At 43.3% G+C, this 17,541-nt stretch overlaps 1 protein-coding gene across 2 annotated transcripts in view; it reads right to left on the bottom strand.

Moving 5' to 3' along the window:
- SCARB2 (scavenger receptor class B member 2) overlaps positions 1 to 17,541 on the bottom strand; it is a 28,612-nt gene that overhangs the window by 10,161 nt on the left and 910 nt on the right. For both annotated transcript variants that reach the window (XM_068941212.1, XM_068941213.1), the window contains exons 2-8: positions 11,025 to 11,182; positions 6,991 to 7,138; positions 5,317 to 5,505; positions 4,455 to 4,546; positions 3,592 to 3,711; positions 2,481 to 2,659; positions 1,767 to 1,885 (exon numbers count right to left, since the gene is read on the bottom strand). In XM_068941212.1, coding sequence (XP_068797313.1) covers positions 1,767 to 1,885; positions 2,481 to 2,659; positions 3,592 to 3,711; positions 4,455 to 4,546; positions 5,317 to 5,505; positions 6,991 to 7,138; positions 11,025 to 11,182 — 1,005 coding nt within the window. The remainder of the gene's footprint in view (positions 1 to 1,766; positions 1,886 to 2,480; positions 2,660 to 3,591; positions 3,712 to 4,454; positions 4,547 to 5,316; positions 5,506 to 6,990; positions 7,139 to 11,024; positions 11,183 to 17,541) is intronic.

Genomic DNA, 17,541 nt, shown 5'->3' with positions numbered 1-17,541 from the left:
CAGCTGCAGTTCTGGAAAAGGCAACCACCTACAGCTACTTGCTCTGGTCCCTGAATACTGTTGCAGAGCCTCCGCAGGGCCTTTTAAGCACTTTTGTGACCCGTTGAGCAAAATCAGGTGGGTTTAAAGTGCCTGATCTCTCCTGCAGAGAGATAAACTAGCACGTACAAAGCCCTGGGGAGTGGTGCAGGTGAGGACTGCTTTCATGATCTCAACCGTAAGACAAACCTTTCTTTTTAAAGGGTAAAAAACAGACACCAACCGTGCCTAGTCACTACTGACCACAGGGAATGGGAGTAAACGCCCACAGAGATGAACAGCATACAGTACTTCTCACAATATTGCAACCACTAAAATAAAGGCTGCGATGGGATGAACAGGACTGTTTTCCTTATCCAAGCCCCACAATTTAGTACGCAGGGGGGGAGCATGAGGGGTAGAGAGCATTTTATCCTAATACTTAAAAAAGACAGGTTAGGAGCTAGGCAACAGAAAGTGCTTGGCACCAAACCACATTCCAAAAGCATGTGCACTAGAGCTGAGAAAGGAACTAGTCAGTTTCCTCCTGCTTTAGCTGCACCTAACAGCTTGATGAGTCAGAGTACTCTGCCAACTGAGCAGGACATAATTTTGCTCTTTCCCTCAGTCTGCAGTCAGATGTGGGCGTCTAGGGAAGAGTGTAAAACCCCAGACCATTAGGTACAAAAAAGGCTCTACTAGGTCCACTCATCAACTCTGACTTCCCCAAGGCACTGCCTGTAGCAGCTCTGCATTCTCTGGGAAAGGGCCACTTGGTGGCTGCTGAGCGGAGCACTTTTAAGGCTGCAGGGATGGACAGGGCAAATGAACAGAATTTACACACACTGTTCTCAGACTGGTAACAAAGTAGAACAAGCACTGGCAAACGTGTCATTTTCCAAGCTGCTACCTTCACGACTTAAAAGGCAGCACTGCACAGGAACCAGGCAGACTAGAGAGCAATTTATAAGGACTCTAGTTTGCCCCCAGTAGCCTACAGAACGTGACTCAGGCCTTAAAGTTGTTATTCCCTGTCTAGGGATTTTGCTGCCTCAGCTTAACTCTTGGATTAACACCAGTAGAGATCTGAATGGCCCCCCCAAATTAAGTGCTTGATCTTAATACAATACGATATTAAGATTCTTGTGTTGCTCTCAGTAATAATGCGCGGCTTTCCTTTGCCAAGGCCCCGCCAAATGGAACTCGGAACAACATGGCAGGATCTTTTCAATATCGGATAGACAGCAAACTGGAGTTGCCAGCTCACAGTGAGATTTCCAAGAACTCTGCGACCTTCCATGGAAGACACAGTCATCATGCTTCTGTAGCTCTCCTTACATGACTCCATGCTATCAAAACTGAGCCCAGCATCTACTGAATCTTTATTGCTTTGCTCTCTTAGTCCACATGCTAGCTTCTTCAACTTGGGGAAAGCACAGTCAAGAGCAGTGACGGAGGTGGCAAGGTGAACAAGAAAATTATCTTCATCGGCTCCTGGGCAATATTTCAACCCCTTCATCTCATCATTACCAGTCTGATGGCATATTTAATTGCACAGGCACAAGTATTTTAATTCTTGTTATCTATCAAAGTTTGCTCTGCACAACAAGCAAATAAAAATAGATCAATTCAACATAAATAGCATAGATTCCCTGAAGTCATGGGACTATGTCGATACCATCGAAGGAGGCGACCTAAACCCACGTTCTTGGATTTGCCTACATCACTCTTAAAAAGGCTGTACTTACAGGATTGATGTCCACAAACGTCTCGTGATATTCCTTTTTTGGGTGCATGCCCTCTATGTCTGCAATAAATTTTTCATCTGCTTGGTAAAAATGTGGAGCTGACAGAAATATGGGAGCACCTGAACGTGAAAAGATAGAAAGTCACCATTTAACAAATGCAAAGCAGGTCTCTAGAAGGTTACTTTAATTAAAGTCGCTCTTTGAGGACCCCAAAAGCCTTCCCACTGTGCCACCCACAGTCAAAGGAAAAGTCCGTTCTGAAGCTACAGAATTGACACTCAGATCCCCTGCCTTCAGAGCAAGCCAAATTTACCCCCCTGCAGTAGTCAGCATGGCTTCAGGTCTCAGGCTTGCGTGTGGTCTTTTGCACTGTTTTCATTCAACTACTCAAATGTGAGAGCTACCTGGGTAAGAGCAGACTCTAAATGCGCAAGCTGTTCAGTATGGATCCTGGTAACTTCCATTTCTTCTGACTCCTTGATCTAAATCATTGCTGAACAGATGGCATCTCACAGGAATCCCTCAGATCACATTTCCTCACTACTGTAAGTTTAGAACCATTAAATCAACCAATCACTTTTTGGTGACTGATTTCATTGAGCACAGTCATATCTTGACAGAGCTCACCAAATTGTCTTCATACACTTCGGAGAGGAAGAGAAATACGTTGCCGCTGGTGTCCTCCCAGTCTGGTTCCACCACTTGGCAACGTACCTTGCTTGCAGATGCTGACGTTGAGGACACCGGCGCCAGGACAGTTTCCTGGCGGCACACAGAATCCAGCGTTGTCCGGGTTAACAGTAGTATTGGCAAACACCTTAGGAGAGGGCACAAAGCGGTAGGTTGGGATGCCTGCAACACTTCCTGAGCTGTCATACACCAGATAAAGAGATCTGCAGAGAAGAAAAGCCAGATCCAGATTCGTTAGTCTTGAGCACACGCTAACATCTGCTGCAGATTCCTCCTTGCTGGTGCCTGCATTTCTACTTAAGTTTACAGTAAACTACAGACTTGGCCTAAAGCTCCCTCACATGATCTTTTGTATTAAATTTAATAGGCTTTTGAACAGCACATACACATCTTGTCATTCTGCTGCTGCACAAAACGGACAATCCTGCGCTAACTGTGCTGCTCCAGGGACACTGAGGCCTGCCTTCAGCATTTTGGTCTCACTCTGCCACTCGTGTTGTTGTGGTGTGTTCTGCGAAGCAGTACTACTGCATGCTACTGTGAGGGACACGGAAAAGAACACAGTTGGGCAAGACAGAACAGAAGGAAGGCACAAATTCAGCAAGTCCCAAATTTAGCATAACACGCATTTGTGTTGATTTAAATAGAGAAGTTCAGATTGGTTCTGTTCAAAGACAAGGAAACCTGGAAGGGAGGAGACTAGCAGGTGGAATATAAGGAAGGAAACACAAAACTCTTCTACATCTTGTTGCATTTTAAACAGCACTGTTTCAAGTCACTAATCCAAATAGGGCAGTCTGGTTTCTCTAGAAAAGCAGGGCACAGAGGAAGATTTTGGAGGAAAGAAGCTTTAGGCAAGGTTTGGATAAATGCTTCCATTCCTCTCATTACATGCCTTGTAAGGCAGTCCAGCCTGTCTTGCCAGTCTTCTCTCAAATTTTCACTTTGCCTTTATTTAGATATAGCTCATCCTTAATTTGATTTTTTTTGGTTTAACTCTTGTCCTTCATGGCATGAACGAATGCAGAACATTAATGCTATTAAATAAAATCATGGGAGGAAAACCATGAAATCTCAACAGGAATGGATGCAAGTGCTCTGCTGTAAAGCTTGAGGGAAAATTTCCTCTTCTTACCTGCAGAAATCAGAAGAAAAGATATAAATGCTTTCATCTTTACTAATCAGTGGGTGGAAGGATGTCCCATCCGTTCCGTTGATCATGTTACACGTCTTTGTTGTCCACCAGGTCAATGACCTGACATAAATAAAGCAAAGAGAGAAAGGGTTAAAAGATCTTTAGGCACTAGCCAGACAGTGCCAGCTAATGGTCGGAGCAAACGAGAATCAGACCTGTACAGTGCTAAGTCCTATTGCCTCAGGTCTGCTAGCCAAAAAAAGGGATTCAAATGGGCATAAATTGCATTTATCTTCTCTCTAAACTGTTACCATAGGCAAGTAAGAATCTCAGCAGCTCCTCCCATACAGGCTATTGCTGGCACATAATTTATTTAATGGAGGAAGGGGAGCTTTAGGTAATTCAATTTTGGCTTCTTTGTAACACAGACTCTCCACTGAAGAGCGTCATATACCTTGGCACAAGTTCTCCCAACTTGGCTCTAGGCAAGTAAATAGGTACTGAGAATACTCACTGCGTTGGGGAACACTGTCCCAGGCTCGCTACTCAGGGGAGCTGTTCCCGCACTGGGCAGGGAGGGATGTCCTAGAGAAGGAAGCAGAGGCAGGGGCACCTCTGCCAAAGGCAGTCAGAGGTTCAGAGGTGAATAATCACAGCAGTCCGCTCTCTAAGGGCAAGGGCTGTCTTCTTTTCATGAATATATCACACTAAACACAGCAGGGGCCTGGTCCGAAGCTAGAGCTGCTAAGAACCACCACCATCTTCACTATGAAAGGACCATTTTTGTAAAGAATGCTTGTGTCTGTCAAAAATGTTAAGGGGGGCAGATTTTGACAGAGGCCTGGCCACACTGAAAAACTTACTCTTCTCCTTTCCATTCCACAATCCTTGAGAAGTTAAGGTAGCTCCTTTCCCCACTTAGGAAAACATATTCTCCATCATCAGTTCCATTCATCTAGAGAGAGATACATTAGTTTATATCGCTCCACTCATTCTGCAACACCTGCTGGTAACTACAATAGGGTGGCAGGCATCTAAGCTGTCATCTCTTCTTAAAATCCGCCTTGGGAGTGACAGAGTCCCCTTGAGGTAGGGGCAAGTTGTTAAACTCCACCTTGAATATGAATGAGGTGGAAGTGACTGAACTAGATTCTCACACCTCCCAAGGAAAGAAAATATAACATAGGTTAGTCTTTTTAACTTTGGAATTTTTCACCGAAAAAACAGCCCTTAATGAAAAAAAACAAACCCATTGAAAATAACCTGAGCATCACAGATGTTCTCCAAGAAAAGTTTGGTCCTCACAATCCAGACTGACTTGCAATGAGAAGCACCGTGGAAGCCAGTAATAGCTCCAGCACAGAAATAACATGCAAATTTAATCAATTACCACTAAGGAAACCGGACAGGAAGTTCTTCTAGTAGTTTGCATAACCACCCCACAAAGAGTGTGTTACTCAAGCAACAGTGAAATAGCTTACATGCAGCCTAGGAAGGCTTCTGCATACTTGACAATGTCAAGGGAGATAAAACACTCGAAGCTATGCTTCAGGACCTAGATACAGCCAAACTGTAGTGGGGAAATCCTCTTGCTGTCCCTGCAGCCCACCTCCTGGCCTCAGTCTGGCTACATCCTTCTCAACTGACTAGTGATGACAGTCCCAACTCTGCAGCAATGACACCACTCCTTATTTAAAGCCTCGGAAAATCTTGTATACCAGTTACCTTGTTAAACAAACCAAACTCTGGATCAGTCTCAGGATGCAAAAGATGAATGGTTGACAGGAGCCTGTCTTTGTAGCCCCACAGTAATTCATGAACGGTGTGTACTGTGAACAGGGATTCTTGGTATAGAATTAGTAGCACCTCTGTGGCAAACCGAAGAGGGGTTGATCTGGTCAACTCCATCGTTGTCTGCCAAAGAATTGGAATCAGGGATAAATGGCCAGATTTACAGAAGAATATGTAATAACAGCTGCATACAAACACAGATTCACGGACACATGGATGCATTTCAGCATGGCATGAAATTCCATTATTTCTACTTGCAGCAAGTAAGGTGTTGGCTAACAGGTTCTTCAGCTATTCCCCCACAAGGATGTGCTCTTGCAGATTCCCATTCAGCCAAGCACTGGCACACAATCAGTTTGGTTACATGCCATTAACTTCTGTATTCTTAAGACTGGATTTTAAGTGAAATGTGCAAAATCACTTTCTAAATAGCCTTAATTTCACTGGTGTATTACAACTGGAGATGCTCTTTGAATTTCACCCTTAGGAAGCTGTAGTTTACATTTGTAAAACTACAGGCTGCAAAGATTACCATTTCCCAAAAATGCAAACAATGCCAAAACTTATTTCCTTTGCAGATGACAAATGGCTTTACAATGTTTTTAAAACACAAAAATAAAGAAGAGGGGATATTTCTTGGGCGAACCAAGCCGTAGTTCTGCTACTGCCCGTCACTGTGTACCATGGTCAAAAATATGGACAAGAGATAACACTTAGTAACACTTAAATGCTAGAAAGGGAAAGTAAATATAGAGACTGTATTGTGCGCAAGCTATTGTAAGCTGAGTTCTAGCTAAGCCTATATACAATGCATTTATGCATTCATTCATACAATCAGACAGCCGTTTTGGGAAACGCTGGGGAAAAAATAGAAATGAATGTACCCTATAACTGAAGTCAATTAAATTAGAATGGAAAGTAAAGGCTTAGTTACACAATCAACAAGTATTTTGGTATTCTCTAATTTCTTTTGCAAGGTATGACTACTTTACATATGTCTGGTCTCATGGTATCCCCATGTGAGACCAGATATAGTGGTCTGTCTGTGACCACTAAAACATAACTTTCTTTGAAGAGTATTTTAATCTGCCACTCTTTGGGGATGCCTTTTGTAATCTTAGTATCATTCTGGGAATGCCTTTTCATTCAGCTATATCCGAAACCCTTCTGCTTTAGATGCTATGTTTCAGTTTCAGATGCAGATTTGGAGGTAAGTTTTGCAATTTTGACTTTAAAAAATTGTAAGTTTTCTCATTCAACTCTCTGAGTTCTTCCAATGCGTTTGACATCGCTAATCCCCTAATTTCACTTGCCAGTGAAAACCCAACAAGCCTGATTTCTACTTAAATGTGCATCAGCTCTCAGGGCAAGAGCGAGGCACTGACACTGCAGAAGCCTAAGGCAAGGGAGGAACATCACAGAAAAACCCAACCCATCCCAAACTTACACTTCCAAAACTGAATGCATTATCCGTCTTGGATATAACCTGCCTCGCTGGTTCTTGAATCACCTTTATCTACCACAATGGGAGAGACAGTGAGAAGCAAAAAGCTGCTAGATATGAAGTGTTTCTGGACAATTTCCAAGCAGAAAACAAAGATAACTCACCACTGCAGGAATATTAACTGTTCTAATCAGGTCCACTTCAGGGTCTCCAACTGACTTCTGAGGTTCAAACACATAGGTCTTTGGGTTCAGAGCAGACACTTTTGTACCATTGTCCAAAAACTGAACATGCACTCTTGGCCTGTATTCTCTGGGAAACAAGAGAGTGGGTTCTTTAAGCAAGTTAAATATGTAAAATAATATAAATTGTAATCAACTTACAACTATTCTACTGTTTTAAGCACGTAAAGGGAAGGATTTACAGTTCATTAGGAACTGGTCCATCTCCACTGCTGCTGCTGTCAGCAGTAAGATTCCCCTTTGCGTCAATGCGAGCTCAATCAGACCTTACAGGGTGCTTTCGAAAATGGCACCCCACAGGCTCATTGCACTTTATTTGCCTTGTCTTTAAAAACCTAAGAGGAAAGATGACAATTTGAGACAGTACAGAAGGATTTGGAGGCACTACACGTGGGCCTGACCTTGAAATACAGACTGAAAATTACACTTTTGCATCATTGCTGCAGGCAAAATTCACTCCCAGGCAGAACAAGATGTAGGGTTCATTTAAGTCTCATTAACCTGACCTAAGAACCTACCAGGATTTTTCTGCTGACTTCTACGTACTTTGCACTAGGACTTCTGGGCTTACACATGACAACTGCTGAACAAACCTCATGGTGGCTCTTCCCCTTTAATTCTGAGATAGGAATCCTGGACACAACAGAAACCAACTGAATTTTTGTCCTGAACTGCTCACGGCCTGGGAGGTTGCTTCTGTTAGCGTCCAAGCACTTGGACAAGCACCAAAATGAACCCAGGATTGCTGACAAACAAGTCCAATTGGTAGAAACATCAAATGCTATGTGCTGCCCTGGTGAGGAAGTCAGATCTTAATTACTCTGAAACGTCTGTCATAATCATAATTCAATCCATTGACACTACCATCTTACAAACAAGAAACACAGTTTTGCAGAACTGGCTGGCTCAGGTCCCAAACGAGCTATACCTTTGTCTTCATTAAACCAGAAAATGGAAGCGACAGGTTGTGTACTCATGGCATGATCCTTTTGGTGCAAATTCCAGGTGAATATTTCATGAGTCCGTATTCACCCAAGAGTTTGTTGCTTTTTACATCGCCTTGCTTCCTTAGTAAATTTTAAGTCCCAAGACGCAATGGTGGTTTATTCTGCAAGACGCAGTGCTGTGCTGTGTTTCATTCATTTTAGATCCTTGCTTCTCTCTCAGCTGCACTAGATCTGTTCACGCAGCTTACTGACATGCAGCATTAAGTACTACTCTGGTTCAGCCTTTCTAATTTAAAGCAGACTGGACAGGCCCATAAAACTGCTCTTACTAGAAATCAACCCTTTCCCACTTCCCTTACACAAATAGCAGATCTACCACTCTTCAGCATCCCTGCCAGTTGGGAACATTTTGGTCTGGCAACCCTTCCAGCTTGACTGGGCAAGAGCCTCTTGTACAGCGTATCTGCTCTAGAATCTAAGGCTTAAGCTGAGGGGATGGGAATGGGCGGATGTGAAGCGACTTCCCTAAAATAGGCCAGTTAACCTGAGAAGCCTCTGCTATTCTAAAAGGGCTGGAGAGGAAAATAATACTCCCCGATCAGATACACAAGCAGGAAGATCTCAAATGTTAAAGACAAAAAACTGTAATAGCAGGCAAGACCACACAATATTTAAGTGCTCTTCAGGACTCAGTAGGCTTGGGCAGGTAAGCAGTTTGTACCTTAGAATGAATTATTTTATATGTTGTAAATCCAGCTGCCAAGATTCAGAAAGATAAACACTGCTATACCTTTGTTACAGAATATACCTCTGCACTAACTGGGTTTCCAATCAATGCAGGTCAAAAATATGAACTGCCTTAAGCTTAGCCATGCAGGAAGAGATTCTGTTTAGCTGTCCAGCGTAGACTCTGTCACTCATAAGAGCTTTCCCCCGACCTGTCTGGGACGGTTCACTTCCAGCCTTTCTCCCCAATCCCCCATTTTATAAAAACACAGAACTATGCATTTCATTTTAGGGTGCTTTAGGAGTTCTACCACATGCTTAAACCTAAGTGGGTCTGGAAAGCTTTGCTACATCAGGCCTGTGAGATCAACTTGGTATTTCATCTTTGGCTCTAGCATGCAGTGTGTCTGCAGTGTCCCTCCCTTCTCCCTCTCTTCTTGCGTGCCTCCTCTCCACCCCACCCACCGCCAACACTCTAGTCCAGCCAGCAGTGACAGTCAGGCGAGGATTAAATAATCTGCTGGAAAAGTGCACTCCAGTTTCTAGCTGTACTGTTTCTTCTTTCAGACAGAGCACAGCAGAATCGAATCCTGCTGAGACATGTCAAAATCAGGCAAACCACACAAGCCAGGAGCAACTGAAACAGAAGACATTGGAACGCGCAGCCTCCCTCGCTCAGATCGCAATAAACAAGGCAGAGAGAGCCCGCGTCGCCTGCCCCGACCCACTCACAGACTGCCTGCGGTGCGCGTTGCAGGGGGAGGCTTTCCCAGGGAACCGCAATCCAGCAGCTCAGGCTGTGCCTCCCGACAGGCACAGACCAGCCCAGCCAGCTACACCAACCCAGCCCCATCCCACTCAATGCCTTCTTTGCGGTGCAGCTTCACAAACCTGGCTGAGCTAAGAAAAGGGAGAAGAAAGAAACTAACAAGGGGGTATGAGTACCAGGGCACCATGCAAAAAAGCATGGGCCTATGTGGTTTCATATAGTTCTGTCCCATCTAGAGCTAGTCCCATTTATCCGCTGGACAGAAAGGAAGCGCTGCTGACTAATTATTAACATTATACCATACAGACTTGAAGAAAAGCTTGTGAACCTGAAAGTTCATCTGTTTTTTTTTCCCCAGTCCTACTGGTTTATCTAATAAAAGGTATTTTGCCAAAGCACCACACGCAGGATGCCAAGGCTAAACAGACACAGCGATGAAATACAGAAGAGAGAGGGCCAAGCAAAGAGATGTAAGTAGAGGTGCTGAGCTGTGGGAGGAGAGAAAGAGAGGAGGAAGACAAACCTCTGAGGCAGAGGTGACCACAGAAAGCTCTCCTTTTTATTCTACAGTACTTTTTCAAGCACTTAACAGCCTGACCTTGAATCATCTTGCAGCTTAGGTAAAGACAACTCCTTCTGACGCTGAACTGCTGCCTGGTCTGAATTGGTGTCTGGTTGACACTTCTGGTGTCAACGACCAGAAGTGAGACTAATGACGAGAACTCAATTTTTTTGCCACGGTTCCATGTTAAAGGCCATAAGGTCTCCTGCCTGGTTTACACTGCTGTGTACAGTGGAACAGAATGAAGTTCTAGTGGAAACCTCACTTCTACAGTGACTTTAATTTCTCTCCAAACGCAGCAAAGTTAGACCATGCAGTGTGAAGCCATAACATGTTAAAGAAGAGTCCAGGAGGTATGGCAAGCTCCATCACTGCACATGCTCTTCCTGGGTCCTGCTTTCTGTAAAATAGTAGCTAGGTCTGAATCTAAGTAGGTTTTATAGTGAGGGTTGGCTGAGGAAGATCCCTGTAGTCCCACTCTGTAACCGGTTCTACCTGGCATCACTTTTTACTGATATGAATTGCTACATTTTAGCTCGGAACTAATTTCCAAGGGAAAATATGAACCATATGGTTCATATGCTCCTCACCACATACTCCTAAACCATCCCACCAGTCACTGTCTTTTTCCTCCTAAGGCAGCAGGCCAGCATGCAGAGAACTTTCTCTGTGTCCAGCAGCTGAGAAAAAGGAGCACGCGAGCATACCTAAATGCTTTGACTAAAATCAGACAGAAGCGACCAGCTGAATCTAGAACAGACTGCAGATCGTATCAGTCTAGTTGTGGTGTCCGAGTGGTACTCGGCCACCCATTCTCTCTTGGATAAACTTTCAAACACACATCAACAGCTGGGTTTTCTGCTAGAACGGGATCCCAAACGTCCTCCCACTTCTTTGCCTCCTCGCAACCATCAGGTTTGTTTTTACAAAAAATACAGTGAAATGGTCTTACCGGTAGGTGTACGGCCCTACTTCCTCCACGAGAGGAGTATCTCCTTGAAGCACTTCTAAAGGATTTGTCACATTAAAAAAGTAGAACTGCATGTAGACTGGTGGAGAAGGATCTTCCCAGGCTTCAAATGTTTCCGTGCCATTTCTTAATACTGTTCCCTGAAAGAACACAAAGGCAAGTTAACTGTTTTGATAGATGCAGTATTTATAGGAAAGAGGAACACTATGCCCTCAAAACAAGCACGGGCAATAGGCTTGGAAATGCCATTTCCACACGTACTTTTAGACACGCTTTACTTCAAAGCCTCTCACTAAATCTTAACAAAATCAGACAATGCTTGCAGGCTAGGGGCATGTGTCTGTTGGGATTGTTGTTCCATTTCTCCCCACAAACGTTTCTGCCTGACATTTCTGAGAAAGAAGGCTTATCAGCTATTACACAATGGACCTGTTTAATTGAAGTACACCTGTTTAAGGTGTATCAACAAAACTGCATATGAGACATCATGAAACATGTGCCCACACTGCAAATAAAAGAAGTGGAGCTCAACAGTGTGATGCCAAAAAGTACTAAGAGGAGCATCTTAGGAGGAGCAAGGCCAGAAAAGAAGCTGAGCTTCCTTGTGTTTTTAATTTCTTTGCCAAGAATGTCAGATTCCTGTATGGCAAAGAGATTCTGTCTCCAGTGTGACTAGACTTTGTTTTTCAGTAGCCTGGGAGGAAAACCTGCAAGTGACAGAAATGTCTTTAATTCAGGCAGACGGGGATTCATAACTTTTGAGGTCTCTGAACAGGGCAATGTTTTTTTAGCCTCTGCCTTTTATTACTTTCCTACAGTGATGAGAGCACATGCATCTCCAAATCCATGAAGTATCACTCTTATTTTGTATTCAGCAAAACAGGGACTTACAGAAGGATAGCTATAAACGATTATTTTATGATAGAAGCACTTAAGTAATGAATCAGCAACTCCTTTATCCACTAGCATACTCACGTTATAAGGAAGGTCACACAACTGCACCTGTGCGTGGCTCCATTAGGAACATATAATACAGGCCTTATTCCCTCATTTCATTACCATTCCATTTTAGATAAAATTCACCATAACTATAAAAGTATCACCACCACCAAAATCAGGGCATTTTGTATGGTTATACTACTGATACCGACCCTGTGGTAGTAGGGAAAAAACTGGCTTGCAGAGTGGAATTTTTAGGAATATGTACAAAGAAAACTGTACCTTTAATGCTACTCCACCAGTAGGCAGAAGAAGGGGGCAAATAATTTGCAACTAAATGAGTCTCATCAACACTTGTTCTTTTATTCTTCTGAGAAAACAAGTCAAATATTGTAAGTACAAGCTCAAAAGCAGGGCAGATTGGACTGCTGCCACTTCATGGATGCGATTTATGGGGTCTTAACATCATCAGCCACTGTTGCCTCAGGATTCATTCTGGGCCTTCCACTTAAGTGGCTGTTTTCCCTCCGTATTTTATTTTAATTTTCAGTGATTAGATAAAGAGGAGACTGTTTCAAAGAAAAACGCACTGGTGTTTGAACAGTAGCAGTATTTCTGAATGCCAATGAAAGCCAACCCAGCTGGCAGCATTGAGAAGTTGCAGACTGCTTTCCTCTGAGGATTTTCAAACCATGCACATACCACAAAAAATAATGTATTTTAGGCATGCTTCAGGAGTTTTGTGCATTTCTTTGGGGCTACCAGCACCTCATATATCCCGTTACCTACACAGCCCAACACATTTGACTCTGTTTCCTTGTAATCTATGCCAAAGAGGCTTATCCCTGTATTCAGATAGAGCCCTTCTGAACTTGGTTTTCAGGATCAGGAACAGAAAATCTCACCCAATCAGGTCTACAGTTTCCATGATTCCATAACAGAAAAGGCTGAGAACGAGACAGCAACGTATCTGAGACTACTAGAGATAACCATGACAGCTTTTCTCCATATGCAAATAGCCACTCTACAAAGTCAATTATTTCAGAGGTTGCATTGCAGTGAACTACTGGTCTGCTCCCTTCCAAAGTTGTATAAAGCTCACGTTTCTCACGTGCATGAAACACAGTGAGGATAAGCTTAACGTTGATAACTAAACTAATTATTACCTGCCTTGAGCTTAACTATCCATACCTAGGAATTTGTACTGTTCCCCCACAACTACTAAGCATATTCAGGCCACCTATCTAGCGCTCAAATGTCTCTCATGCAAGACAACTACAAAAGGGATTACTTCTCAATCTAAATGTATAACTGTTTCACACATTAAAAAAATATAAAAGTGTACTCTGGTCATACTCATTCCAGTTTTAGGCTCCAGTCTATCCTTTCTGACAGGGGGAATCATATTCATGATGTGCAAGGATGCCACTTCCCCTGTCCCCCTCTCCCGAGCTCAGCTGAGAACAAGAAGCTCCCCCACTTGATGTAGCATAGTAAAATGTAACATGGATTTCCAACAAGCTATAAATACATAAATATATGCACCAGATTATATGCAAAGAGCATTAATAGGAAGGAAATGTAGGAGTTTTTCTCTGGCAGACTGGAACAAGTACATGCTCTTGAGAGTCTGAAGTCACAAGTGATCTCCTGGGAGATGGCCTGGAGAGCAAAAAGGTACTGAAACAGTCAAAGTAATATGGTGATTTATTACCTGACCAAGACCATTTGGATCTCTCACAGAAATGACAGCCTCTATTTTCAGATCGGCACATGGATAGCTCTAGTGTAAGCCCAGATTCACAAACTTCTGAGCAGGATTCAGACTCCATGAAACTCTCAAATAATAAAATATTGCAAGCTCTTTTCTTCTATTTTTCACCAAATGTTACCAGGCATATTCGGGTCTATGACATGGTATCACACAGCCTGGACTTGAGTGAAAAAACATGAGCACATATTTTTGAGAGAAACATATGTCCACGTCCCTCAGCTGAAGGCAGTTAGTTTGGCTCTGCCGTCTTTTATTCAAACTAGAGTAGGATCTGATGCTACATGACTGGGACTACTATTTTTTTTTGTCAGAGGCTGTGTTCACTACTAGGTTGGGCAGGCTGTGAGATATCAGATCGCACAACTGCTCTTAACCATAGAATATATAAAAGATAGAGTTCCACTGTAGTTATAATTACTGTACTACGTAAAGCCAGGGCGTCAGACTTTTCCTCCAGATACTTACATGCAAGAACAAGAGATAAAACTCAAAGCACTCAGAAACCTCAAGTTAGACACTAGTCCTGCAGGCAGGTCTAGAGGGCAGGCCTAAAACTCCACAATCCTCTCTCACAGAGATGCAAAGGTGTACCTTAATACAAGATCACAACCTAAATTCTGCTGACAATGTGATCTTGCAACCCCACCCAGCAGCACAACAGGCGTTCTCCTTTCCAGGTGGAAAGGAGACTTTCCACTTTCATTTCAAGCCTACCAAGGTGCCTTTCCCACTGACTGTATCATGAATTTGCCCATATCTCATTTTCTTATGTTTCCTTCCCTTGACCACTCTTCACACACAGGAAATGAAAACTGTCTTCCCTCAGAAATGTAACAGTTGTCGGTGGCAATTATGGCAGGGCAGGGAAGGTACTGTCTGCTTTTTGACCTAAATTTCCATTGTTTTCTGGAGCTGTAAAATGTTCTAATGTCAGGGCATACTTCTATATGTTCATCCATGACAGAATTTAATTGCAATTGCTAAAGAAGCAAGTAACAGGGTAAACTTTTAGACCAATACGAGTTCTTTGACCCAGATATTCCCCTGCACCTTGGGTACAGTTGGCTCAAAAGGAGTAGCTCAGCTCATCATTCGACTAAGCCTCCACACTAAACTGTACTGAGAGCTCTAGTAATTTCACATTAAACAAAACACACACCTGAAAATGGTCAATACATAAAAAAAGTTAAGACATAATACTATCTTCCTTGGCCTTCTGGGCACTAAACACTCCTGCCAATACAGCTCTAGAGACGGCTCGGAACAAAATTCCAGTGAAATTTCAAGGGGTCAGAGCACTAAACATTTTCTAAAGCGATCAGTGTAAGGTATGTGGCATAAACCAAACACCTGAGGGAAAGGCTCAGGGATTGATTACTCAAGTTTGGAATTAAGTACATAGATCAAAGCTTGTTATACAGTCATAAACTGCATGGTCATGGCAGTTAAAGCCATAACTATATAACCAATAAACAGCATAAGGCAAACAGTGCTTGCAGCTAAAATGGCTCTTTCCTATGGGTAATTATTTTATTCTTGTTTGGTATCGGTTTTTTCCCATCATTCACTGGATTTTAAGATGCTATTCCCTGACAGCTAATGTATATTGAACAAGCTGGACATCTGATCTGATTCAGCACGACACTCTAATTCATAAAAAGCTAGCAAGACTGGCAAAGACGACAGAGTAAGTCGACAAGATTTGAATGCCTTCTGGGAAAGGTGCTCCTACTCCCCTTGTCACGACACACGTCCGTCCACCTGCTGATTTTCAAGGAGATGAGAAGTCTGGTAGCCTGCTGGATTCCCTGCCCTTCGTATACCCCCTGCTCCTCTACCCAGGAACAGACTTCCCTTTTCCTGTCTTTGGCTAGAAGGCATGCAACACACAAATTGCCTAGTGAAACCTGACCCATTCGCAATGATTCACAGGTCCTAACACAGGCCACACAAGCATTTCGGCTGGTCCAAAGTGCAGTCTTCCGTTTAAGCTGTAACTGAGACTGCAAAGATAGCTCTCCATTGCAAGACACCTCTGTTTGCTGCTGCAGGACTGTAGGAGAGCCCTCAGAGCTACTGGTCGTAATGGTAACCTCTCTCCCTTTGCAGAATCACAGAATAGCTGGGGCTGGAAGGCACCTCTGGAGCTCATCTGGTCCAACCCCCTGCGCAAGCAGGGTCACCTAGAGCAGGTTGCCCAGGACCATGTCCAGTTGGGCTTTGAATATCTCCAAGGACGGAGACTCCACAACCTCTCTGGGCAACCTGTGCCAGGGCTCAGTCATCCTCACAGGAAATAAGTTTTTCCTTATTTTCAAGTGAAATTTGCTGTGTTTCAGTTTGTGCCCGCTGCCCCTCGTCCTGCTGTTCTTTTGCAACTCTCCTAAAGGCAGAAGGATCGCTGAGACTAAGAGAAGCCAATGTGAAATTCATGAGCGCAGAGATAAGATTTTATGTCCAGTGCCCTGGACGGTAGAGGAGTAAGAAAGCTGGGAAAGCTTAAGTCTTGCCACATTTCAAAGGCAAAGTAAGATTTCTTTATTTGCACAAGATTTTCAAGCTGCATATACAGTTACACAAGAGACAGCAACTTCCTAGACGACACACAAATGAGAAGAAGCTCACATGGGAAAGAGCACATGTGGAAAGCAGCAGAATCAGCAGAGTGACTAAGAGTGCACTGCTTTGGGGCTGAAAGCTGTTCTGCAGTTTGTGGGTGAGGCTTCTGGAGAAGGCCAGGAGGGATTCACAGGCTACCACAGGGAGTAAAACGCTTGATTCTGCACAATTCAGATGCACGGTAGCGCAAGCTAAGAGTGGTAAGGAGGAAAACACTGTGCTCTAGAAGCTTTATGCTGCATTACTGGAAGCTCTGCTGACCAACTACCAACTTACTCTTATGCAATCAAACATTAAGAGTAAGGAGCATGTAGCTAAGAGATAATATGCATAAGGAGGATCAAACCTAATTCCTGACAGTCCTATCCTCTCCCACCAAACCTTTTTTTTCACCCTACTGCTCTTTGGGTAACAGCATGGAATAGGCTTGAAACTAATTTCTGACCTGATGCAGAAGATGACAGAGCTCCTTTCCAAAGAGACTTGAGATGAGGGGAGATGGAACTGTTCATGTCTACACAAAGCTGTATTGGTTTGGCTTGGTTTGACATACATGCAACTTTGCATACATTACCACTCATATCAGTTTGCACCCAGCTTTCAGACTGCTTAGAGAAGCGTATGCGCTGATGAACAAATGACTTCAGGGTAAACCAGGGGTATCACCCATGATTACACTGCAGCACAGCAGAGGCATGTACCTGAGAACAAACACTACAGAGTACCTGTATGAATAGTTCCTGAAGAGCAGATGACACATTGGCAGGCTGCATGACAGCCTACCCTACGGTAGCTTTTTTCTGGCTATCCTCTAAACTTTACAGGCACACTTTAAAGTGACTTGAAACTTGTTTTAAGCTGACTGTCAACCTAGAACTGCACTTAAGCCAAACTGGTTTAAGTTAAGACAATACAGCTTCTACGTTAGGAAATGCTCCCTGTCAATACGTCAAAGAAAAGATCAGTACATTGGTTAGGACACTATGGGGATCAGCAGACTTCTGTCACCAGTTAGACAGGAGCACTGGTCACATCACTATTTTTTAGCACTCTTGATTTCCCTGTTTAAAAAATAAGAGAGGATGATATTCTTCAGAGTATGTAAGTTAATAATTATTCATTTACATTGGTCACAGGTATTTTAAGGGAAACAGCTGATGGTCTTCA

This window comes from Struthio camelus, chromosome 4 (genome assembly GCF_040807025.1).
Source record: "Struthio camelus isolate bStrCam1 chromosome 4, bStrCam1.hap1, whole genome shotgun sequence".
Lineage (NCBI taxonomy): Eukaryota > Metazoa > Chordata > Aves > Struthioniformes > Struthionidae > Struthio > Struthio camelus.
The sequence above is the reverse complement of the archived record's forward strand: the minus strand, read 5'-3'. Positions and strand labels throughout refer to the sequence as shown.